The sequence below is a fragment of the Macrobrachium rosenbergii genome, chromosome 24, assembly GCF_040412425.1.
Source record: "Macrobrachium rosenbergii isolate ZJJX-2024 chromosome 24, ASM4041242v1, whole genome shotgun sequence".
NCBI classification, from domain to species: Eukaryota; Metazoa; Arthropoda; class Malacostraca; order Decapoda; family Palaemonidae; genus Macrobrachium; species Macrobrachium rosenbergii.
Window position 1 is genome coordinate 18,701,720 of NC_089764.1, and position 27,767 is coordinate 18,729,486.

At 34.5% G+C, this 27,767-nt stretch overlaps 1 protein-coding gene across 2 annotated transcripts in view; it reads left to right on the forward strand.

The window, feature by feature from the left end:
* Positions 1-26,745, forward strand: part of LOC136851901 (uncharacterized protein DDB_G0284459-like) — a 39,076-nt gene extending 12,331 nt beyond the window's left edge. Inside the window, exons 2-3 of one of the 2 annotated variants that reach the window (XM_067126245.1) lie at positions 20,703-24,209; positions 25,977-26,745. In XM_067126245.1, the coding sequence (XP_066982346.1) occupies positions 21,589-24,209; positions 25,977-26,259 (2,904 nt within the window). In that variant the 5' untranslated portion in view covers positions 20,703-21,588 and the 3' untranslated portion in view covers positions 26,260-26,745. The remainder of the gene's footprint in view (positions 1-20,702; positions 24,210-25,976) is intronic. The other variant, XM_067126246.1, reaches the window with a different exon arrangement.
* The last annotated feature ends 1,022 nt before the right edge of the window (positions 26,746-27,767 follow it).

The window sequence follows — 27,767 nt, forward strand, 5'->3', positions numbered from 1 at the left end:
CCCGGAACGGGGGCAGAGGGAGGGCAATCTTTCTGGCATCTGCAAGTCATCACGAAGCGAGTTATTGGAGGTACGCCAATATCAGCATGTGCATCGCGAATAAGCTATAGTACACAAAGCCCCCAGCATTCCTTGCTCATGTTTCTTTGTTCTCTTTCTCTACCATTACTTCCTGAGTTTTTCCTGGTCGTCTTAATGAGTAAACAAGTCCTTTTTTCCCCCTCCTTTTATGTGAAAAAGATTATACTGATTTGTGAGCTACTGCCAAATAGACTGAAGCCCCGTTTTATAAGTTAGTAGTATATTTTCCGGGTAGATGGCGCACCAATGTCATTTTCACTTTTAATTTGCCTTTTTTTTGTGTTTTTTTCGTTTTGTTTTTGTTTTACACCGACATAAATGGACATATCCCTGGTGACTGAGGTGGAATAGCTGTAGAAATGTGCCTCTATTCCCCCAGTAGGCAATATCCCAAACCGAACTTGATCAGTTATTACTAAGTAATGGGACATATTCTTTTATTACAATATTTTTCATACTTGTGTCTCATGAAGTAAAGGCTACTTAATCTATGGAAGTTTTTTTTTACAAATCATTTTCAGCTATTTAAGATGCTCAGTAAAGTAAAATTACCACTATTTTTCCTGATCTATTTCTCAACTACCATTACTGACATTTTTGTTTCGTTTATTTGTCAACATATTGGCATTCTTCTCGATGTGAAATTTCTCTAGGACGCTAAACACTGGCTCATGCTGTGCGAATATTTACATACTATAAGGAATAGTAATAATATTCTTGCTGAAAAATTTCTATTCAGTTTATGAAATTATTCCAATTATAATAGTTTTACAAAATCTGGAGAAAATGGGGCATTAAGTGTGATACTAAATAGCAAAAATGCAAAAAAGAAAAAAATATACAAACAGGCTCCGGAATAGTGTCAGATTTTTCAGTGCTGACTGAAATGTAAGAATAATATATTTCTCTGTAGTAATTTCAACCTAACTGACCCAGATTTCCCAAAAAACGAGACTGAAGTGTAAGAGTAATATATTTCTCTGTAGTAAATTCAACCTAATTGACTCAGATTTCCCAAAAAACGAATCAAAATGAATGAACTGATGATTCTCTGAAACTATTCAAGAGTTTCGGAAAGTCAGCAAGAGAAAGAATTTTCGGAATGATAAAATGTTATTCATTTAAAATAATATGAAATAATAAAAATCCATCTAAGCAAATGGGCTGGTAGAATTAGAACGCTTGCTAGCTATATCTTCCCGCGGTGTCTAAACCAGGGAGATTATAGTGTGAGCCTTGCAACTTTATCCGGTTAACTGGTAAAAATTCAGCTAAAAGAAATTTTCCCATCTCCTGAAGTCGCCTCTTTCAAAGGGAACCGCTCTGAAATATTTCTTTTTTTGACTGAAAGGTAGCGATTTCCAAATGTCAAATTCGCTCTATTGTTCTACACGTGGTTTCTTAAGCACAGAAGACCTTGCGTGTCAGACGATACGATCAACAATGCATCAGCGCGAAGACTTTACTTATATGTATATATATATATATATATATATATATATATATATATATATATATATATATATATATATATATATATTTAACTTACGCTGTTTCCCTTAACAACGGGTGGCTACAGAAAACAGAAGAATCAATGGTCACAGCCACATTCATCGTGAAAATGTTAAATTGTTTATGAACCGACTGCGCAGAAAACTTTCACTACATTATATGCTTCATACCTCTACAAAGGGCTCATCAGCAGCACGTTGGAGACCTTTCTACCTTGAAGAAAGTCTGAATTTTTGTTAGTCTTCTACATTTTAAATACTGTTCGCCAGATCGGCCTTCGGCAGGTGACTTGCATCTTAAATAATATTAAATTTCTAACCCACGACCTTGATATTAAATCTCTGGTACCAGCCTTCAATAAGCTCTTTGGTCGATCTGTATTAGATATTTCATAATTCTGATCAAGGTGGTTCTGGATAATACACAGTTCGTTTAAGTATTGCCTTTTCTGCTGTGAGGTTCAATGCCACGCAGTTTCTTGGAATATGTATGTCCGTTGTGATCAAACTGTGGAATGAACCTCCTGATATTGTAGTTGAATGGAACCTCAGATATTCAAATCTGGTGCCAGTGGTCTTGTCGTCGAGCGGGCTAACTAATAAAAGCCTCACTTCTTAGTTTATTTGTTATTGTTCTTATTTATTTTACTTTGCTATTTATCTCACTTTTCTTTGTGATTCCCTCTCATAGTTTGCTCTTTATTTCAGTTTCTTTCACTGCACTGGGTAGCTTTCCCTGCTGGGTCCCATAGGGTTATTACTTTTCCAACTAGGGTTGCATCTTGGCTTGTAATAATAATAGTAACAATAATTCATACGCAACATATACAATGTCAACATTTGCTCTCTTTATTTTCCAACTTCTTACTTTCATTCGCATCCAGCATCCAAATTTCAATTCTGCAGAGAACAATGGACCCAGCAATCCCTTCACATATCCCAATTTTAGCTTATGCAGATATCCTCCGTTTTTTCAATCTAATACTTCCACACACACACCTTGGTATCTTTCTCCCTCTTGCGCTTATATTTAGTCTCAATTTTAGTTTTCTGTAAAAGAAAACTATTGAGATGGCTTTGTCCGTCCGTCCGCATTTTTCTGTCCGCCCTCAGATGTTAAAAACTACCGAGGCTAAAGGGCTGCAAATTGGTACACTGATCATCCACCCTGTAATCATCAAACATACCAAATTGCAGCCCTCTAGCCTCAGTAGTTTTCATTTTATTTAAGGCTAAAGTTAGCCATAATCGTGCGTCTGGCAACGCTATAGGACAGGCCACCACCGCGCCGTGGCTGAAAGTTTCATGGGCCGCGGCTCATACAGCATTATACGCTGTACAGAAAACTCGATTGCGCCGAAGAAACTTCGGAGCATTTTTTAGTTGTTTATTTCCTGCAAACACCATACTTCTTCAATAGTCTCTGTAATTTATGTTCAGTATCAACAAGAAGTGTTGATGAATGGGAAACATCATTGACTTCAACTGGATGGCTGATCAGCATCGAATCACGGACCCTGAAAATGCGAGCTCAGAGATCTACCACTGAGCATATATATATATATACACACACATATATATATATATATATATATATATATATATATATATATATATATATATATATATATATACATATATATATATATATATATATATATATATATATATATATATATATATATATATATATATATATATACACACATACATATATATATATATATATATATATATATATATATATATATATATATATATATATATATATATATACATATATATATATATATGTGGCTAAGTACCAATTGGTTACCTAGCAACAGGACCTACAGCTTATTGTGGAATCCGAACTACATTATACCGAGAAATGAATTTCTATCACCAGAAATAAATTCCTCTAATTCTTCACTGGCCGGCCGGAGACTCGAACTCGGGCCTAGCAGAGTGCTAGCTGAGAACTCTACCGACACGTCCAACAAGGATATATATATATATATATATAGATATATATATATATATATATATATATATATATATATATATATATATATATATATATATATATATATAAACACACACACACACACACACACACACACATATATATATATATATATATATATATATATATATATATATATATATATATATATATATATATGAACCTTATATTTGTAAGTGTAAGAAAAACAGTTAACGTGGGTTATTTCTGCACCTCTCGGTCACCTACGATTCAGTTGCTTATGTACGAGCGAAGCAGTATCCATTGTGTGTATATATACTCTCACATTTCAAGGACTCCTTCAAACAGCAACTCCATTTACGATTACAGGCACTTTACAACGTACCGTTAAACGAATATTACGCTTAGGACGTAATAATAAGATTTTTCTCATTGTTTCCAATCCGCAATCTCTTGACCTTGGGCTGTCCAACAAATTCACTATTCTTACCAAGTGAGAACTTCCGGCGTTACTTGACTCCTCCTCGTAACGGAACTGTCATTGTCTATTGTTTTCGGCACCTGTCGCGGACGACGTAGCGCTGAACTTATGGATGACAGCTCACGAGATATAATTCGCCCAAAGGAAGAAGGGAAGATTACTTGTAAGAGTGAGAACCATATTCGCTGCCAGGGAGACAGTTTAGGAAACTATTGGGTTATTGCAGGATCAAGATTTGTCCTTGGCAAAAAAGAAGAGCGAGTAATACTTGTTGATAAACAAGTTTACCTTAAACCACAAAGTGATAATAAATTATTACCGAATGAAGCAATGGTCGCTATCCTTGGTCTCTGGATTACCTACAAAAAAGAGCATTGGTTGTAAGGTTTTTGGGCGAATATATTATTTTAAATAAGGAATTATGGCCGTTATTCGATGGTTAGGGAAATTCCCCCGAAGGATATGCGTCGTTGATAGGTGGTATTTCGGACATTATATAACTCTACACAAAGAGAAGAACAAAGGGATGAACAGGTCACGACGCGGAAGCAGCATAATATTGGTCATTAACTTACGTAATAAAAAAAGTGGAATTTTTTTTTGCAAAAGCTACGCAGTTGTCGAAACTGTGAGTATCTATGTGGGAGAACAACTGAAGCAAGGCCAAGATTTTGTGAGATATATATATATATATATATATATATATATATATATATATATATATATATATATATATATATATATATATATATATATATATATATATATATATATATTGTACTGCACAAACGACCAGACGTAAAGATTCGAATAAATATTTTATTTAAAATTAATCTAATGCAAATGTTAGAAGTCAAAGGAGTCGAAAATAGTTATTGTGCTCTACGTTAACATGGAGCGGATCTCTTCACGTTAGCCGGTAACGGATATTAAGTGAGCCTGGGAGTTATTTTTTTTTTTTCAGTTCTTTCTAACGGTCCCTTGGTAAGAACAGACGCTGAATGCACAAGCATTATATGACCAAGGTCTCAGTTCTGTCTGTCTGTCTCTCTCTCATTATATATATATATATATATATACATATATATATATGTATATATATATATATATATACATATATATATGTATATATATATATAGACATATATATACATATATATATGTATATATATATATATATATATATATATATATATATATATACATATATATATATATATATATATATATATATACATATATATATATATATATATATATATATATATATATATATATATATATATATATATATATATATATATATATATATATATATATATATATATATATATATATATATATATATATATATATATATATATATATATATATATATATATATATGATGGGATAGAGAGAGAGAAGCATATCTCTTATGTAATTGCCAAATCAGTACCACATCACTTACGAAGGTGATTTTATAATGAGAATCACTTGTGAGCGAGTGAGTTTTCAACACAAGGAAGTTGTTTAGTGACCATATTAGCGTCCCGTACAGATTGAGGTCAAGTTTCAAAAGGTACAAAAAGTAGTCTGGCTTCCCGGACAGATAATGCTACCCGTATATTGGATCTAGATTTTTTTTTTTACTTGGCTGTGAAAGGAGTATTTACGTAATGGTCAGAAACAAACAAGCACACACTCATATATATATGTGTGTGTGTTTTGTGTTTGTGCGTGTTTTCAATTAGTAGTTCCCTATACAACGCGGCTCCAAGGTAAATACCCTAAAGAGATTATTAACTATAATGTGCATCCTTTAATCGGAGTATCAAAGATGAACCTGGTATACTTATATATATATATATATATATATATATATATATATATATATATATATATATATATATATATATATATATATATATATATATATAAACTTGCACACCATCATCAACTAAGCATCGACCCCAACAAACAACTCGCCGCTAATCTCTGTTTTGCAAGCACTCCCACGCCCTCTGCATATTTAGGGCAGTAAGTTCCAACACTTTCATCTAATGTGGCCGCCAGCACAGTCTCTTTCTACGACTCATTCTTCGTCTCTAAACTTTCCATTCCCTTTTTCCCCGATCTATTCGCCCTTGAAATGTGCTTTTGCTGAGTGAGTGGCTGAATGACAAGGTCAGCTGTAATGCAGTTATCGAAATTTGTCGAAGGGACGCGTGTTGACAAGCAAGAGTTTTTTTTAAACAGTTTGAGGTAAAATGTCAGATCAAACGCTAGATATACGTTCCAAGGTCAAATGAACTTCATGCATACATCTTCACAATAAATCCTAACAAGTACCATTATTTCCTTAATTCATGGTAGAGGTAAAACAATTGTTATTAAAAAAATAAAAATAAAACGGGTAGATGGTCAAGTTTAGCCTACCCACAGTCTCCAATAAATTAAGCCTAGCATATTAAACCTATAAATTACTTTTTGCTTATATATATACATACATACATACGTAGCCTATATAACATTTGTAAGTCCGCTTTTACAACGTTAAACCTATAAATTACTTTTTTGCTTATATATATATATATATATATATATATATATATATATATATATATATATATATATATATATATATATATATACATATATAATATTTGTAAGTCTGCTTTTACATCATTCCAAGGGAATAAGAAATTCGTAATAATGAGAAGAAAGTTGAAAGGTATCTCCAAGTGACCGAATGATTCGGTAAGCCTTAAAATTTCGGCATATTTAACAAGTACACAAAATCCCTAAGGTCGGGTGATCATAGGCCGAGGCTGGCCGTATACATTTCACTTGAAATGTAAAATAGTTTTTGGTAAGATGAAAACTTTGAATTATCAATCCACAACCTTGTATATCCCGCACCTTTTTATATCCAGTTGTCTGACATCAGTTTATCTAACATTCTACTTCTAGCACTCTCTATGAAACGCATACGTACACTAACAATGTGCTATATATATACAGTATATATATATATATATATATATATATATATATATATATATATATATATATATATATATATATATATATATATATATGTGTGTGTGTGTGTGTGTGTGTGTGTGTTTTGTGTGTGTGTGTGTATATACAAGTACATATTTATATGCTCCTTGAATCTAAACAAAATATATGAATATAGGAAAAGCTATGGGATTTGTGATACCATTTTATTACAGTGAGTTGCGTGAAAGGCAACATTACCACTGAATATGAGTAAAGTCCCAATCTATTTTAAACTGTCATCTCACCATAATGGTCCTCCAGGCAAACAAACAACGAAACCTGCAACTCAGAGGTCATGTACTCGATGTCCTTCATCATTTTTCGAATGACCATATCAGATTATGCTTTTAGTGAGCGAGGCCTTCGCAGTTTTTAAAGTGTGTAGCCTTCATATTTTTTAAGTAGTGTTAGCCTTCATATTTTTTATGCAACAGGCATGACAAAGCTGCATTGGACGGTGCCTTTTGTGACTGTAATCCTAACACATCAAGCATTCGACAGGGTAATGTTCTGGACCCCTTACTTCCAGTCTTTACTAGAGAACTGATTGATAAACTTGGCAACAGCAGATACAAATATACAGATTGTTTCAGTATTGGTGAAATCAATAAATTCCTTTTAAGGTAAGGTAAAATAGGTGCTATTCTTATCAAAGACCTTGAGTAGACTCGAAAATTATGTTGTCCGTGGCGCGAGGATAAACTCTGGAACATAAAAACAAGACCTTATTGAGAAAATGATCTCATGCCGCCATCTATGCTAAGATTGATTTGCCATAATTCGGCAGCGGGAAATGTTTATTGGTTACGATTACTTCACAAGGGGTTGCTATTATCTTTGATTGACAGGTTTCTTTCCTTTATACATCACTATAAAAACGCGACGTCTATGAAATGCCTATATTTATACAGATAGGACAGGTTTTTGTTCCACGCTTAGGCAGTAATTTTTGAACCATTGTTGGAATGTTGTTCTTCCGTGTTGATGTAAACAACATATTTTTCCATTAATGTTATCGATGACTTGGCATATCATAAAATAAGATTTCTTGCTTTGCCGTGTGATATAAGGTTCACTGTGACTGCGATTCCTTATCAATGGCGTCACTGTTTTGCCTATGCCTGCAAGCTGTTCAGTTTCAAGACACTGTCACCAGTATTCTATTGAGGTACAATCGGCATCAAGAATTTCTGAGACACCTGGCAAACTACACAGTGTTGTTACTTAATACTGTAAATTAATTAAAATTATTTCATTACACGGCAATCATGCATTCTTTCACGACTATATGTTCACTGACTGTTTCACTGGTAACTTAGGCAAGAGCTCCTCGTTAGGGGAATTACCTGTGTATCGAAACTTATAAGGCCAACTCTGCTAACTGTCACTCAGCCTTCACCGCAAAACTATGAATGTTGCAGATGTTAGCCCTCGCAAGTTCAAAAGAAGTTGCAGAGATTCTTTCTCAACATTATTGATTGTATATCTTAATTCATTTTTCATGAGTATGTTGTAATGACTCTTTCTTTTTACATAGGTATTGTATCCTAAAGGTATTTAAGTGAGGGAACATGATCAAATGCTTGCACGACTCAATGCATTCTACCTGCAAGTTTGTGCAGCTTACGACACTGGCTGGTTTACAATATGCAACGGTCAGGAACCGGTTTTCTTCTCCTTGCACAAGTAAAACGAGAAAGGGACGGGGATTTTCCCGCACTCATTTCAATCGTGGACCAGAAAACAGAGCTTTCACAATGCACAAATGCAGTATCTTGAAGGTGTCAGACATTCTTGTTTATGATGTATATATTAGCATAGATCCGCAAGTATTAAGCCACGACTTCATAATACCTTCGGAATAACTGACACCCAGAGGGAATTCTAACTAACAGGTGCTTCTGCGCCGGCTAGGATTCGAATCTGGGCCTCTGCTACAACTATATGCATTTAGCAAAATGGATAATGAAAAGGATGTGTTGCTCTGCTATTTATATGGTGGTAAATCTAACCTTTAACTCATGAAAATAGTACTTTAATTGTACAAGGCAAGAACATTTCTTGAAAGATCTCTTCAGCATTGACTGTTAAAGAATATAATTTATGTGTATGTGTATACATATCCATATATATATATATGTATATATATATATATATATATATATATATATATATATATATATGTATAAATATATATATACAATATATATATATCTATACATATATATATATATATATATATATATATATATATATATATATATATATGTATGTATGAATTTTTCCATGTTTTCAACATTCAACCGTTTCCAATATAAAAATGTGGTACCAGATAAAAAAAAAAAAATACCACATTCACACTAGATCTCCTGATCAGTAAAACTTCCACATCAGTTGCCTCATACACTTTCAAAGGCCTATCAGCATTGCATCAACCCCTAATGCACGCATTGAACCCTGATCCCTGTCTCGCACACATCTTCATGCTCTTTCAGTATAGAGGACTTTCTTTACAATATATATATATATATATATATATATATATATATATATATATATATATATATATATATATATATATGTATACATACACACATACACATATATATTTATATATATATGTGTGTGTATCATATATTATATATATATATATATATATATATATATATATATATATATATATATATATATATATATATATATTTATATATATGTTTATATATATGTATGTATAAAAAATTATAAAGGGGGAAGATACAAACGAGATAAGAAATCAAAAACAATAACTCAGTATACAAACAGAAAATTAAACTGATCTAAATAAAAGATATACCAACCAATGAAACACTTATGAAACTGAAAACTGAATCTTAATAATCAACGTTTAGCAAAAAACAAAAACAAACAAAAAACAAACAAACCTAGAAGAACCACAGACAACAGCATGACCGAACAAACTTGAGCAAACTATCGCAATCAGAAGAAACAAAAATGCCGGCACACAGGAAACCAAGTCACGTCTGGATGCCGCCGAGGAGCCCCTCGTGTTCAAAGGCTGTCACCCTCGTTTCATCTCCCTTGATTTGTTCGTGAGAGGAAACCAATAACACGACTTGTGGCTAAAGATCACACTTATTCCTGCTTCCTATTTTCTCCCGCATCGAAAGTCCGGGAGATAAGCTTCTCTCGGGCGATCTTAAGTGCTTGATGTTATACGTTTTTCGTAATGCATTTTTTTTTTATAAATATTAGTCTGATATGTTGGTGATAGGCGAGTATTATTATTATTATATTACCAGGCCTGTTGTTTGTTTCCCAGGATAAAATAACTCTTCATGTAGTAAGGGATGTTTTCCGATAAGAAATAAGAGTCAGTACTATTTTTTAACATCATCATCACCGCTGGGATGATTGCTGCTGCCATATTATTTTTATAATTTTTTCTGCTTCAAGAAAGCAACATTACATCTCCTCACTTCAATGGAGAAAACTGAACTAGGCTCTATAGATCTCGTTGATGAAGTTCCACCGATCATGAAGATATCTAAACTGGCCTGTGTGTCGGTACAAAAGCCTCTAATTTTATTTTTCACTATAAATATGCTTCATGAGGTGCAAGTTCAGTTCTGAATGACAGAAAAAGGTTTGCTTAATCTTTTCACGACTTGGTTATGAATAGGTTCACTATAATATATTGATGGTACAGACTTATGTAGTGAATAAAACAAAATTTTGTACAATAGCGTGAAATGTTTAAGAGTGTACATATCATTTTCTCCAGTATAGCAAAAATTTAGATCTCTGCATCTGATGTACCAAGGCTTCATACATTACTTGCCATATTTGTTTCTGGTAGCCATTCGTCACCCAATTTTGCTGTGGAGTTAATTGAACCTACACGAAAAAAACTACGGAATTCAAACTATACTTTTCACCAAAAGCCCCAAAAGTTAGAGAACCAAATTCTTGCTAACGTCCTTGATATCTTTTTCCGCGAAATCTCAACATTCTCTGCCATTTACAAAAACCTTATCTACTCAACTTAGTCTTTTTCAGTTCATGATGTTCGAATGAATTATTTCAATTGTATGAAAAAGATACTACGCAATACACGGACAATAATAAGCTGCGGTTCGCACTACCAATTGCTATTTGATTCGAAGTTAATCGCAAATAACAACCAACGGGATCTTGATACAGCGAAAAACTCTTACGACGGAAAATGACTCCATCTAGATGAAACATCAGATACTGGGTACTCTTATCCACAAGGAGGCTGTTTCTAGATTCAGAAAAAGTTGGTAATCTTCCCCCCCAAACACAAAAAAAAATCATATTTCTTCACTTGATAAGTACTTATTCAATACCAAGGGCCTGGTAGTACTTTCTGCGTCATCGCGGTAATCGAAAATACGACAAACAGGAAAAAATGACAAAGCTGAAAACATCATCGTATCCATTTCGTAGTGATAAGCCGATACTTCATGGCTGGTAATTTACATAAACTGAAAATCCCTTGTGTCCTGAAAACCTAATTTAGTAATACCTGAAATCGTGTACAATGAGGCTTAAGGCTTCACGCGTTGGCTGCCTCCCTTTTCCAAAGTAGTGGCAAAAATGACATCGTTTCTTTGTCCCTGTTAGAATCATTCGTGACTACTAACACAAAAACGTCAAAATATTCATGAATACTAAGTTTTTACTTTAAATTCTCATTGACTGCATTTTCAAGCAAATGCAGGCATTATCTAAATTATTGGATGAAATGAATACAATATTCTTTGGTAAAAAATCGACCCATGATAATGTAAGATCGTTCACTGGATGTCTTTATGGTATGATGTTTGGAATAAAGTTGGTTTTCTTATAATAATGGCTGTTTTCTAATAATAATAATAATAATAATAATAATAATAATAATAATAATAATAATAATAATAATAATAATAAATATAAGAAGAACAACAAAAATATTATTATTATCATTATTACCAGTATTAGTAAAAGTTAAAGAGATCACCGAAGTAAGTAGGCCACTCACAAAAGTATGTACAAAAAAGAACATTGCTTAACCCAGTACTCATCCAACATCTACCGACCACCTGTCCCTGTCACGAGAAACGTCCAGGCAGTTTATTTTCATGAGCAACAGACGCGACCTACTGAACACTCTCTCTCTCTCTCTCTCTCTCTCTCTCTCTCTCTCTCTCTCTCTCTCTCTCTCAAGCCTGGTGAGTTCTATATAGGGCGTTTGTCAACCAAGGGTGGTATGCGGATATGTACAAACAAACATACCCCACCCATTTCACGCAGAGGGTGGGGCTGGGCCAAGAGGATTATCACTGCTCTACCTTTCAGATCTATATTTATCTATGATTCGACCCTTTTTTTTTTTGTGCAAGTCTTTGTCACTCATCCCGTAGGGATTTCACATTCTTTTGGTGCTTGGGATGGGGTGTTTTCCCACGGAGATTTATGCTTGGAATGCTACGTTTGACTTTCTCGCGTTGTCCTATTTCTAAGTGGTAAAAATAATATAAGTTTGTACACACACATGGATGCATAAACACACACACACATTATATATATATATATATATATATATATATATATATATATATATATATATATATATATATATATATATATATATATATATATATGTGTGTGTGTGTGTGTGTGTGTGTGTGTGTGTGTGTGTGTGTGTGTGTGTAGACAGGTAAATAGATACAGAGTGAGAGAGACTTTATCATTTCATAAGGGAAGGTAAGAAAGTAAGTGACTAAACTAATTAACTGTTCTTGTATCACAAATGGACCTAGCTAGCATTTGATACCAAAGAAAGACGTATTCTGGATTTTTACATCATATTTGAATTGTAACTGATGAGAACAAAAGAATAATATTTTAACCGAAAGCTGACAATTCACTCTCTTAGTTTACCAAAGAAGCCTTTGTCTCAACGACCGTGAGACCAGCAGGTGTGCTTCAGACAAGAGTAATGTTTATTTAGGTCGAACAGGACACAAAGAAGCTGCAGCTTGATATTGATATGCATTGAGATCCACCTGTGAATTGAACAAAGAGGTTTGCTGCCGCCACAATGAAATTTTAATTTGGTTTACACGACTATTAAGAAAACAGATCGGTGTCTCATGCAACAAAATGATGTTTGTCTTAATAATCACCAGAACAATGGGTACTTTCATAAAGCAGTAGTGGAACGAGTATTAGAGAAATTTAGCTTTAATGTACCGTACACAAACAAACATGTACATCAAATTCCACTAGACCTCTGTTACACTGAATTAGGGACCTGGTGGTTAGTCGACTTGCAAAGTCACATCCGATTGGTGACTGGTTAACAACTGGCGCCATTCCGCAATGGTTTAAAAGATTATATATATATATATATATATATATATATATATATATATATATATATATATATATATATATATATATATATATATATATATATATATATATATATATATATATATATATATATATATATACATACTGTATATACATATACATGTGTGTGTCCGTGTGTGTCTTAGTATCTTTATATGCATAGGTGTGGTTTGAATTCTGCATGAGTATGCATAGTTTACATTTTACTACATAATATGTATACATACGTGTATCCACATCACTTGAATATCAGATTGCGTACGTGTATCTGTACAAGTCACAGCCAGCAAATATAGAAATTCATCTCTAACCGTAGCCATTACAGGCTGAAAATACTTTTGGCACCTGGACCACAGATCGTCACTGATGTACCTACAATATGAGTAAAGGCTCACCGGTCGTATGTTGATGCTTCCTGTGTCAATTAAGGAGCGATCTCCCCTGTCACTTCCATGTCAGAGAAACTTTTCTCAACATTTGGCACAAACAAATTAGAAGCGAATATTTCTGGGTGCCAAATAACAGACCGACATTCAGATTTTCAGTTTTTTTTTTTTTTTAAAGTTCAGACTAATCGTTTTAATTGATATCTCTTGTTAGGATTAAGGGTTGAATGCGTGTTAGAGATTTAATTGTATTGTTCACGTTTAATTTTAATAATATTCATATTATGGCATATAGAAATAACAATCACTTATTTGTAATGTGATATGCATTCACTGTCCAAACTCCTTTACAAATTTAGGAAAAAAATTCTCCCTATGTGAATTACCTATCGACACTGTTTCATTTGGAAAATATTGCTAGAAAAGTACAGCTATGTAAACGTAAGTATGAGAATATCATGATAGAAAAATATCTTGGCAATGTTCCAAGCGGTTTTTAGTATTCTGTAAAAGAAAACTATCGTGCCGGCTTTGTCTGTCCGTCCGCACTTTTTTGTCCACACTTTTTCTGTCCGCCCTCAGATCTTAAAAAATACTGATGATACAGGGCAGCATATTGGTATGTTGACCATCCACCCTCCAATCATCAAACATACCAAATTGCAGCCCTCTAGCCTCAATGGTTTTCATTTTATTTAAGGTTAAAGTTAGACATAATCGTGCATCTAGCAACGATATAGGGCAGGCCACCACCGGGCCATGGTTAAAGATTCATGGGCCGCGGCTCATACAGCATTATACCGAGACCACCGAAAGAATTATCTATTTTCGGTAGCCTTGATTACGCGCTGTACAGCAAACTCGATTGCGCTGAAGAAACTTCGGCGCATTTTTTACTTTTTTTTTTTTTAGGCTGGCTAGTTAAAGAACAAGCACATAAGTCTTACACTTTGCCTTTCATTGTCAAACACCAATTTTCTCATTAATCATGTGATATGACGTCATAAGACAGGGACTAATTCCCAAACTTCTGGAATTTTTAATTCCATGTGAAAATCCCGTGTCTTCTCTCCTAATTTGTCAAGGCTTCTTTTTGAGGATGGAAGCTTAAGCCTCATATTTTCCTCGTTTGAGGAAAACGCCTTCTTCACTTTCATGGCCACTCTTCGTTAAAAATTCTTTATTGTTTCATTGATATGACCCTTTGCAATATTGCCAAATCAAATCGGTTCTTTTCTAAATCCCAAGTTTCGTAAATGTTTTCAAGTTGTTCACGCTGGGCTTAGTATTACCAGAACTGTTATGCGGGTCTTTGTTAGACTAAATATATGTATATGTATATATATATATATATATATATATATATATATATATATATATATATATATATATATATATATATATATATACATATATATATATATATATTCACAAACACACACAAATATATATACATATATATATATATATATATTTTTTCTTTACTGCTTGCGCGTTTAGGCACCATGGCTCCTAGGTATAACACCGGACCTGATTAAACAAGGATTATTCTCAGCCTACACTCAGCCGCTCGATCTAGCTATGAACGAGTACCTGCGTCAGTCAGCTAGGGTCAAGAAAAGGGTTACGGAGCTTGCAACTCAAACCTAAACACTTGCTGATAACGCAGAGAACCGCAAGTCCCTACCACCCGGTTTTCTAGAGAGATGTAAACTGTATATATGCCTGACGAATTAAAAAGTTTCTGCTGTGAGAATCGATATGAATCATTTTCACTGTTATAGCTAACTGGTGAGTTTGTGTAACACTTGGCTAATTTCTGTGACTTGCACTTGTGAAATTTTTATATTCAGAAATATTCAGGTAAAAAATCGTTCATTATCCAATTCACTATGCTTCCGGAATAACACTTAAGGGGAATTATAATCGATAAGTGCTTCTGCACCAGCTAGGATTCGAACCATGGTCTGTAGAGAATACTCTTCCTAATAAACCTTACATTTACAACAATCAGGCCAATATCCAAATACACTGATACAAGACTCTCCATTCTTATTCATTCCAGGAGCACCATGCCGCTTATACTTACCTATTTCTCCAAAGCCATTCTTCAGGCGCAGACTCTGAGACTCTCCCAGACAACGCTCACTTTGACCCTCACTGATATAAATCTATTACTTATCACACTCAGTCCTGGTCATCCAATCCTTGCACTTGCGACATTTCTAATATCTCTTCCCTCCGTAGCCCATGTGCATGCAACACACACACACATACACACAAACCCCGCACACGCACACCCACACTCACACAAACGCACTTGTATGTGTGTGTGTGCTCTAAAATATATATACCGAACTTTCATTTCCTCATGACCTTATTGACGTATACAACTTACGTCATGCATTAGCCCGTAAAAGTACAGACACAGGAAAATAATGAACCCTAATTTCTGATATTATTTAGTCTTCCGTGCTAAATGTCACGCTTGTTTATAGCATGAGACTATAAATATGATCTCACACCCAAAGGGACGCAGAAGCAAACGCCAGCCCATTAATTCCGGTTAATTTTCCGCGAAGTCCGGATGAGTCGTTTACGCATGCGTGCAAGTCTCTCTCTCCCGTCAAAGGGAAAATCATCAGTGAAATTAAATGTTCGCGAAATGTAAAAAAAATTCAAAGAAGGTCGCTTTCAGCCCGAGAGACACCATGTTTTTTTCTTTTTTCCAAAGCTGGGATGAGGTGCTAAATTTATCCATACTTGAAGCCGGATGCAAATATATTTTCTGTACAGGATGAAGATTCTGCGAAGTATTGAAGCAAAAGATGCTGGTAAATGAATGGTTTTTCCTTCTACTGATATTCCTGATGATATATTAGGGAACCGTATTTCATTTTAGGCTACACAGGTGCGGGAATACGTGCTCTTTCTTTATGTTTGTGATAGGAAATTCGCATGTAATGCTTTCTTACGAAATTTCATTGTCTGAGTATAAGTATCCGATTCAGCAGTAATGCAAACAAGGAGGTTCAATGTGCCTATGTCCAATTTGGATTTTGTCTTATTGGCTGTGTGGGAATTTACGGACAAAAGGTTAGATTCAATCTCACTTGCCATTCTTTTGCAACTTTCGTGGGGGGATACAATCAACTCTTTACCACAAAAATGGTGTATCGGCAGTAGGACATAAAAAAAAACGTATCACATCAAAATAGGAGAATATTTAATTTTTCGAATATTTAGAGGCTCTTTATAAAAATTCTTCCAAATATAGAAAACTGTGCCAAAACAATATTGTAGATTTTATGAGTTCGCTAATATTCTAGAGATCTGCACACTCAAGCGTTATGGAAAATAACGGTACAAAAAAAAAAAAAATAATAATAATAAATCGCCATTTACCGTCAATAAATAAATATGGGCTCCGACATTATCAACAACTTCGAAAAATTGACGGAAGGTGTTCCCAAAAGGAGTTTAGTTGTTACTGAACAGCTTTTATTCAATGGCAGCTGTTAATGGACAAGTCTGAAATAAATGTCGATCGCTTTTCAAAGGTCATACTTTGAAGGTGTAATGTTGTTAATAAAATTAATTTTATATGTTATAATTAGCTCCAGAGATTAGCTATTTCTCATATAATATGCAGTCTTCTCAAGACAATTTCTACCTCTTGATATCTAGTGGAGCGGATGTGCAATTGTACATACAATTACGTAACACAGAAGAACTTGCTCTTATGACATTCAAAACAGTGCTGTAGTGACCAAACTTTAGACTATCCTAAAATGTATTTTGATAATACCAAAATAGTCCACGACGGGTGAGATGTAGGTCGTATAAGGTCAGCCGAATGAGCAATTGTTTAGTTACTAAACATGTCTAACAATAAATCTTTCATTCGTGAAATTCCAGTAAATATTCTACTTCATCAAGCACTGACACATTGCTGTTGCAACAGGTAAGAGCCATATTGCAGGTAATGATGGCAAGCAACCTGTGCAACATAGTAAAGGTAAAGGCGCAGAAATATGCCGTAATATGATTCAGTTACCTAGAGGTTCCAATTTCAACCTTCGGGTGCTGATTACCTCCAAGTAACCACCTTAATATGATAACCATTTGCTGACTTTTGACTTTATAATCAAATACATCACTTCGCTAGAAGAGTCGCGACCTGCATATTATATATTCTTATGCATCCCTGTGGGTTACTTTTTCTCCTAATAAGAATAATACCAGTTTTTACCTGTCTGGAAAAGTTTCATCATATCAAAGCCAACCGTAATGTAACAGGGCAAGTGGAACCTATGTATTTGGATATTTTTTTTCTCAACTATCAAGGAAGCCTGACTCTTTTTTTATTGTCCACTGAATAAACAGCGTATATTTCCAGAGGAGTGACCTTGGGTTACCGCCAACAGAGAGGGTAATCATCAGAAATGCTAAATACCGGCATTAATGACCGTTGGTGTAGTGATGCCAAATCGTCTTAGAAAACAATGATAGAAATATAGACAGATTTTGAAACATAAGCCTCATTTAAAGCTGAACTGTGAAAGCAAATTAGTCTGATAATTCTGCTCTCTCTCTCTCTCTCTCTCTCTCTCTCTCTCTCTCTCTCTCTCTCTCTCTCTCTCAACCGACTGCTCTCTATTTTAACTGGAACTAGTCCAATTTAACTATTTACACGAAGCCTTCAATGCTTATCATTCATTTACCACTAAGTAATCTAAGTTTTCATTTAGTTTTTAAATTTCCCCATTTTCATTCGCATTAGGAAAAACTTTTTGAATTTGCCTTATAAATTATCTATACTGCCCAAATTTCCCCAGTTTTAAATTCTGCATCACATCAGTAAACTTTTTAGTTTATCTTGTGAATTGTCTCTTGATCAGTTAACTGGCACTATCAAACTCTGAGATACGTATCAAACATCCTGGATATGTTCCCTTTGCTGGAAAATAATTTCTGATAAAAACCTTACAGAGACAAGCATCTACAAAACTCCTGAGTGGTTATGGCGTTTGACCATCTCATATTGCAGGAAGCTGCCAGCATGTTGTACATGTTGACGTTTCATTAACTATGCCAATCAGATAGCTCTAGGTTAGACATAAATCATTTAAGTCACGCATAAAGATAAATGGGTTTATTCTTGACACGCAGTCAAACTTCCGTTGAAATGTCATCCCAGTAATATATCTAGACTTTCTTGTTATCAATTAAAAATATTTGTTATGCAAGTTAGAATGACGAAAACACTGTCACTCTTTTCATATACGCACATTTATTCATTTGTCTCGATTATTAAAAAAAACTGTTATACATTACATTTACTTTCATCACAAGATTGTGTTTATAAGAAAAATTACAGCCAAAACTCACTAAACATCAGGTGTAAACTCAACAGCACTCAGAGAGTGAAAATCCCTTTTCATAACAAAGGAATTTATTATTGCAGAACCTAGGTACTTTCTCAAGTCCAAGACATAACAATTCATGAAAATGAACTTTAAAAAGTTTATAAACAAATTATAAAAATATTGCTCTATCTAAAAAACACAATGAAGATGTAAAAATCCTAAATCTGCATCCTCCTCAAAATATAACTCTTCCATATCACGTAGTCCAACTTTCCACCAAAATTCACTGAAATGCAATAACGTCGTCAAGAATTCCTCTTGGATCTAGGTTTGGATTTGCGATTGTCTCATATTCAATTCAAAACATAATTCGCATTCTTTATCCTAAAGCCCACCGTTACACAAAAACAAATTTACATCTATCCGTATCTTTTTGAGCTAGCTTCCAAGAAACTGGAAGTCCACGACCTGTATTCAAATGTGCATTTTAAAATTGAGTCAACTTTTCCCATGCCTATGGCTCAAAATAAAAAAAAAATTCCATTGGAATCTTGTATTACCTTTGATATACTATAACAAAGTTCCCTTGTCTGCAACTTCTTTTACATCCGTTCCAAAACTGAAACAACTTGTCCTTGATCTATAGTCTAACCCCCGTAAAATTTTCGAGGGGTAAGTTCGGATGAGTTGCTATCCCCATGCCTTAGTATCATGTCTGAGATTCAGTTAAGAAAGCTGGATCTGCATCCCGATCTGTACCTATTTCAACGGTTTATTTAAACTTCAACAATGTTTGCTATATATTTCAGTGGAAAAAATCAAATCATATATAGAGGTCCTGAAAATCTAACTAACTCTTTGTGCCTGATCTCCTTCACAGAATTCTTTCAAAGTCTGGTACCAAAAGTAAATAAGCAGATAAATAAAATGCTATAGGATAAAATAAAATAATTAAATATAAATAAATCGTCTATCCACATCTAGATAATATCCCAATTCTTGTGCGAAGCAAAATTCACTTCAAAATCTAATAAAATTTTATTGTGCATCTTTGGTGAAAAAACCTTGGCTTTGCTTCCACAGATACATTCACATCTAGGCCTAATTTAGATGATAAAAATTTGAACATGAAAGTTTGGAGATATCTTAGAGAAACAGCAGCAGACAACTAGGTAACAAATAATAATTCAACAGACGTGGGTGAACACACGACCCCCTGTACCTTTGTTAGAGGAGGTCACAAGATCATAAGCTAGTGTCCTTAATTTAACAATGTTCTTCTTTTACTGTTTCTGAACAACGTATATTTAGCACTGTGAAAGTAATGGTAATTTTCAATGCTACTTTTATTTCAGTCAATTAAAGCTCTTTGAACGTTCAGTGTTAACTTCCCTAAACATCCAGATATAGTGAAAGCTGTACTGACAACAATATTTTATCTTTCAGGACGAGTGAACTCCAGAGCTAAGGTACAAGGCCTAAGCATCTGACGCCAACATCAAAGACAGCAGATAAAGAGAATTCCTTCGGTCATGAGCATCGAGCAAGCGACTAGATCTCATCTGATTTATGATGACACGATTAACTCGCCAGCTTGATTGAACGCCCCTGTCAGACTTGAATCGCCGACAGAGATTTGCCATCTTGCTCTCTTGATGACCGCGTGACTGGCTGAGTGCGTTTTAACGACTGATCAGCATGATATAATAGTTGATACTGAGTGAAGATTTCAGTGGGGATCACCCTCGTTTTCTAAATGCAAACAGTGTTGCAAGTGTTACATGATTACTACTGAAGTGCCTATAAACATTTTCGTCCGAGAAGAGGCCATTCACCGACGAAAATACGAGTTGTGTGTTTTAAATGTGCGACAGAGGATCCTGTAGTGATAGCATGACTTTATGATTAGTTTTCATGTAAACAATGAATATCTTGAATGAAAGAAATATGATAACCTAATTATGCTTGAATATCAGTATTTCCTCAGTGAAACTTCTAATACGAAATTGGCTTTTGCAGAGTGGTTCACTGATTTATAGTGTTAAATACGTTATGATGCTTGGCATTAACATGTATGAATCATTAAACTGAGCACAAATATTTTTTTGGAAAAAATATTAATACCATAGCAAAAGAAAAATTAAGGAATAAAAATAATTGAGATGGCTGACACCACATTGAGTGTGCTTGTTGTCACTTATTATTCAGGAAAAGCGTTTGGGAAATGTAAAATAACTGAGCTAAAGTGAACAAACCTACAACAGAAACAATCTGTGTTGATGAAAAGTGCACATTACCAGAAAAATTTCCTTTTTCATTAAACCAAGGTATAATGGCTTCCGTATTAACAAGCATTGAAATGGTACCTACTGCAACCACTAAAGAGGACATCAGTATAGACAAATGTAAAGTGAATAGCCAGATTAGTAGTCAACCTGACGTGATGATTCAGTCAGGTGTAAACAGACACAGAAAACAATTGTCAATGCCTTTTGATCTAAGTCCCCTTCAAGCTTCGCTCGCAATGCCATGTAATCTGATACCTCACTGTGGACCACTCTCCACTTCTTGTGGTTCTGTGTTTTATGAAGATAAAGTTCCTGAAGGATCTACACCATTTAGTCTCCCTGGTGGGGTCAAGGACCTCTTTAGCAAAGAAAACAAAGAGATTTTAGGCGCTCCTATCTGTAGTACAATGCCGGAGGAAAATGAGCATTTGCTAAATTGCTCTGAGGTGCCAGAGCTTCCTTGCGACCTTGGAGGTCCTGCTTGTGAACAATCCATGCAGAGTGCTGGGTACAATAATAACAGTGGAGTTGTGAAAAACCAGCCGTCCCGTGTCAAGTTGCTTCCTACTTCACCTGAACTAATTTCTCCATCATCTGGCAAGTGTACCTGCGTGAATCCTGGAAATAGCCACGCATGTGCCGCGAGATTAACACACAGGTCCTCTCTTGGTGTTATTAATCCTCTTTTTGAACAGGCGACGTATCCTCCGCTGAGTCCAGGTCAGCCAAGCAGTCCAAGGAGATTTTCCCTGGACAGTGGTTTCACTTCGGCAAACTCAGATCTACCTGACTATCCTAGTTATTTTATGATGAGCAATAATCATATAATGATGCCAAACACACCTAATATCAGAAGCTCAAGTTTGTCTTATGGGGATACAGCATCATCGTCAAAAGTCACTGGGGTTTCTTGTCAAAAGCATCTATCAAACTGTACACAAAATCCAGACATACAAGGAGGCTCCAGTGTTGGAAGTGTTATGTCGGATATATCCCAGGCAAGTCAACATCCAGAGAACTCCCCTGGAGTTTTGTCTACAGACTGGTTTAGTTTATTGACACCGTCACCTGACATTTGTGCTCAAAGGCTCTTCTCGCCAGAAGATCTACGAGATGAGCTCCTGTACCCTACTCCCTATGGAGTAACGTCAGAAGTTTACCAAAATATCAATGCAAGAGAGGCTGATTTTGTTCTTCTAAAGCCAAAGAGAAAACCAAGAACGGAGACCCTCCCTCCAGTAAGTGTAGCTGAAGAACAACCTGCAGAATCTAGCACCCAAGAAAATAAAGAACAACAAATGAGTAATTGTTACGGCAATGAAGAATCGTCTCACCAGGAGCAAGATGATACCAGTAAAAAAACCTCATTGATAGAGAGACGAAAAAGTAGTTTGGAAAAGCTTTATATTCCTCCTGCACAGGAACAAGCAAAGCCACCTCTGGATATCAAGGTTGATAATTTTGACAGAGAAGAATATATCAATTTCAAAAAACGACTGAGTGCATCTGACGCACTCACTTATGATATACTGAAAAATAATAGCAATTCTTGTCCTTTCAGGCCTTTCAGCCTCCCATTACGGACAAGCTCAGATGATGTACTGAACATGTCTGAGATAAAACGACATTTACTGCAAACTGAGCTGACAAAGAAAAATAAAAAGAAACCTGATAAAGATTCTAACACAAAGATCACTGAGAGAAATTCGATCAACACAAAATATAACTCGCTGCCAACAAATTTCAAGAAAGATAGACAGACGGAAAATACTTCATCAAAGAAGAATACACAGGAAAAGGGGGATACTTTGGACAATGTATTCTCTCTTAAGAGTCAGATTTGGAATGATGAAGCATTTATGAAAAGCCATTTGTCGAGAAGGAACATTCGCAAACAGTCGTTGCCTACAGAAGAACTTTTTAGCAACAGGCACCCAAAGATAAGCAGGCATCCTAGTCTAAACCCTCTTCTAGATTACCAAGCACTGGAAAGAATCCAGCATAAATGTGGGACATTCTCTCCTGTTAGAGAATTGGATGAAGAGTTCTCGGGCTTTGGTGATAAATCTCCTAACCGAAATCCTTTGTCGAAAAGGCATTCTATTGCCCTGATAAGAGAGGAGAAAACTATCAAAGAATACAAAGACTTTTCTTTTGAGTGTTCAGAAAAAACGAAGCCAAGTAGTAGACGCCATAAACACAAAATGCATTCATTAACTGAAGAACCGAGAAAAGTCAAAGGTAGATCGCGACATAAAAGAGAGAAGAAAATGAGCAGTCATTCTAAAAGTCGTGTGAAGGATTCATCCTATAAAGCCCATCTCCAGCGTCAGTTATCACAAGAACTCCTCAAGGCATATCCCGACATCCTTATTAAGTCAGAAAAGGAAAACAAGGAATCTAAGCATAGATATTATCAAGAGGGCCCAGTAAATGAGAAGAAACTCAGAAACCTTCCACAGTCTTCCAGTTCTAAGAGACCTCATAGGAAACACCATCGCCACACAGTCAAGCCAACTCACAAAGCTTCGAAGATGTTCACGAGCCCCCTAGGGCCAGGCTATGAGGTGGACTTTCCAGACCTGGTGGTGCCGTATCAGCGTCTGGAAGAGTCCCCGACCCCTACCACCCTCAAGAATGATTTCCACGTTCCTGAATCAAGAAGGTAGGGGCATCTGTGCTCGATTCCTAACAAACGAAAATATATTGCAAAGATTAAACACTATACATATATTGGATTTTTTGTGTTATTCGTTATTTCTAACAGACACGCTTTCATACATATTATAATATATATATATATATATATATATATATATATATATATATATATATATATATATATATATATATATATATATATATATATATATATATATATATATATATATATATATATATATATATATATATATATATATATATATATATATATATACATATATATATATATCAATATATATCAATATATATATATATATATATATATATATATATATATATATATATATATATATATATATATATATATATATATATATTTATATACAGAGATTGCATAAATGAAAAATATCAAGTATCTTGAGGTTAAATGAAAATCCAAATATATAATTCTGATAACACTCAAACCTGTAGTCCCATCATTAATAAATCTTAAAACATTTGTATGCGTATGAAGGGTCTTCAAAGTTGCCAGAAATCTGGTGTTTATGGGTTTCAGAACCTAACATTTGAATTTAGCACTTTGTTCCTCATAGAAGGTATTGTCAAAATTTGGAATAATTGTGAGAAACATCTATGACACAAGATGGCCTTTGCATACATTAGATTATAAAGTGTTTACTAAACTTTATCTGCATATAATAACTGCCATTGTTCCTTATGTTGTTGGTATTACATTTTCCAATATGAATCTTATTAGACCTCTTTTGCTCGCATTAGCTTAGGACAAAAAAAAAATATTGTAAGTTTATGTTCTATATTATAATACTTTTATCGTTACTGCAGGTAATTTTATGATCAGAGTGTATTATAGAACATTTTTTCACTTCAGCAAGTGAATGTTAGTTTTCCCTTAAAGGGCTAACGCTTGATACTTGCCAAGAATTTACTTAACTTTTTCACATTATTATTAGAGTAAAGTTTCATACGGAAAATATCTCCCGCCCCCGAAAAAAAAATTAAATGTTTAGACACTTTGAAAGACAGGATGCATGGCTAATCCTAAATGTCTATATTGGATGGATGGTAAAGCTTCGTCTGCTTTCATATACTCAACTATTATTATTATTATTATTATTATTATTATTATTATTATTATTATTATTATTATTATTATTATTGGAAAGAGAAACCCACAAGATTCCTGTGTATAACTTGTTTACTTGTAAATATTTACATGTTACTTTTAAACTCGAGTACTTTCAGATCCTAACTGTGACCCTTTTTCAAGAGTTGAGGTAGTCAGGCTGGTTCAAGGTCCAGCAATCTTCTGGAACTTCTTCTCCCTGCACAACACAGGGAGAAGAAGTTCCAGAAGATTGCTGGGCCTTGAACCAGCCTGACTACCTCATCTCTTGAAAAAGGGTCACAGTTAGGACCTGAAAGTACTCGAGTTTAAAAGTAACGTAAATATTTACAAGTAAACAAGTTATACACAGGAATCTTGTGGGTTTCTCTTTCGATCTTCAGAAGAAAACTGAAAGAAGTATTTGTTTGGTTCATTATTATTATTATATATTATTCAGAAGATGACCCCTATTCATATAGAACAAGCCCATAGGGGCCACTGACTTGAAATTCAAGCTTCCAAAGGATAATGAGGTGTTCATTCGAAAGAAGTAACATTAAGGTAATAATGCGTAGGCATTTCAGCAGCTCGACTGAATTTCACAGAACTCAACTTGACCCCTGAAACCTTTTAATCTAACAGGAAGGAAAATGTCCAGCGCCGAAAACCTCGAAGAAGGCAGCGTCATCGCGACGATGACGACTTCTACTACCTCAGCTCGTCCCTATCTTCCAATTCGTCGTCTTCGTCTAGATCCAGATCATCGTCGTCCTCATCGTCAGCGTCGTCATCAGACCTGAGTTCTTCATCTACCTCGTCCTCTTCATCCGATTCGTCAGACTCCGAGTCATCTTCGTCATCTTCGTCGTCGTCATCATCTTCATCGTCCTCTGATTCGTCTGATATTCAGGACTTGATTCTTTGATGGAAAGTCTCCGATAGTTAATGACGGGATTCGATAGCAACTATTGGGACTGACTGCAATAGGAAGTCAAGAGCATTTTAACATTGTGCTTTGTAGATAAAATCTTATCTTTTTCGTCAATGGCTGTGCTAGAACAATATAGATTTTTTTTTTAGATTTTGGTTACAGTGAATGATGACCTATTTTATCAAGGATTTTTATATGGGCTACTGATTATTAAATACAGGTATAAGGTCATTAAACAAAGTTCTGTATATAGTGCTCTTTATATTATGTGCGTATGAATGTGTACCTGTGCACATATGCATATACATGTGTGCATGTACTTAGACACATGATTAAGTGTATGAGCATGTATATATGTATGAGTTTTGAGTGTCTGCTAGATTCTTATTTTGTTTTCTCTTTTTTTGACAGAGAAAAGCGTTAAAAAGTTTATGACACCAAAAACACAACTCATGCTACGTCTTATAATATATATATATATATATATATATATATATATATATATATATATATATATATATTTTTATGTGTATATATGTATGTATATATAAACATTAATTTCCATTTCATCATTTTAGGGGCATACTATGAATTATGTTTTATGCAAATGCATAATGTAACTGCATTCACCCTTGAAATGATGTAAAATACTTGAATGCCTTTTCAACTTTAAAGGCATTTTTAAAGTTTGTTGTTCTAACACAGCACATCATACAGAACGCTTATTACTGTCCATGAGAGAAAGAGAGAGAACTCTTTTATCAGTTAATCATCAACTGAATGTTTTAACTATATCGATGCCCACTCAGTTTTCAGAAAATGAATAGCAATCATCCCGAGAAGAAACAAATGCGGAAAACATTACTAATTTGCCAGTGAATTACAAACAAGACCATGTAAAAATATTCTTCTCAGGGGATAACGATCAAAGTACGTGCATAATGTCTAAAATAATACGTGAAGCCCTTTTACTAACAGGTAATTGTGCTGAAGAACTTTACATCACCATGTAAATTCACGTTGGTTTTTCTGAAATCTTCCAAAATCGTTGGACCTGTTTTCATAAAAGGTCTTTTTTTTTTTTTGTATTTCTGCTCCTTGTTTCTTTTTATCATATTTCACAAAGTTATTACCGTTATTATAATTTTTCTTAAATAAAGGAGGTGGAAAAATCATAAAATTCAAAATATCCCTTTTTCACTCTCTCTCTCTCTCTCTGTCCTCACGCATACGAGAAAGTTTCCATTGACTTGGACAAAGTAATTAAGGCACCGTTTCTGTTACCATTATAAATTGTTAAATCATTTCTCTTCTTCTAGGTTTTGATTTCTGTCTTGTACATAGTGTATAAAATACAAACTTGTATACATAGCCTGTAATAAAGGATGTTTTACTGTGCGACTTTTCATAACCTGTTTTCTTTTTTCTTTTCCCTTCATGAACAGCAAACATCTTTTCCATGCTGTAAAAAGTTTGTATTATTCGCAGGAAAAAGCAAATAG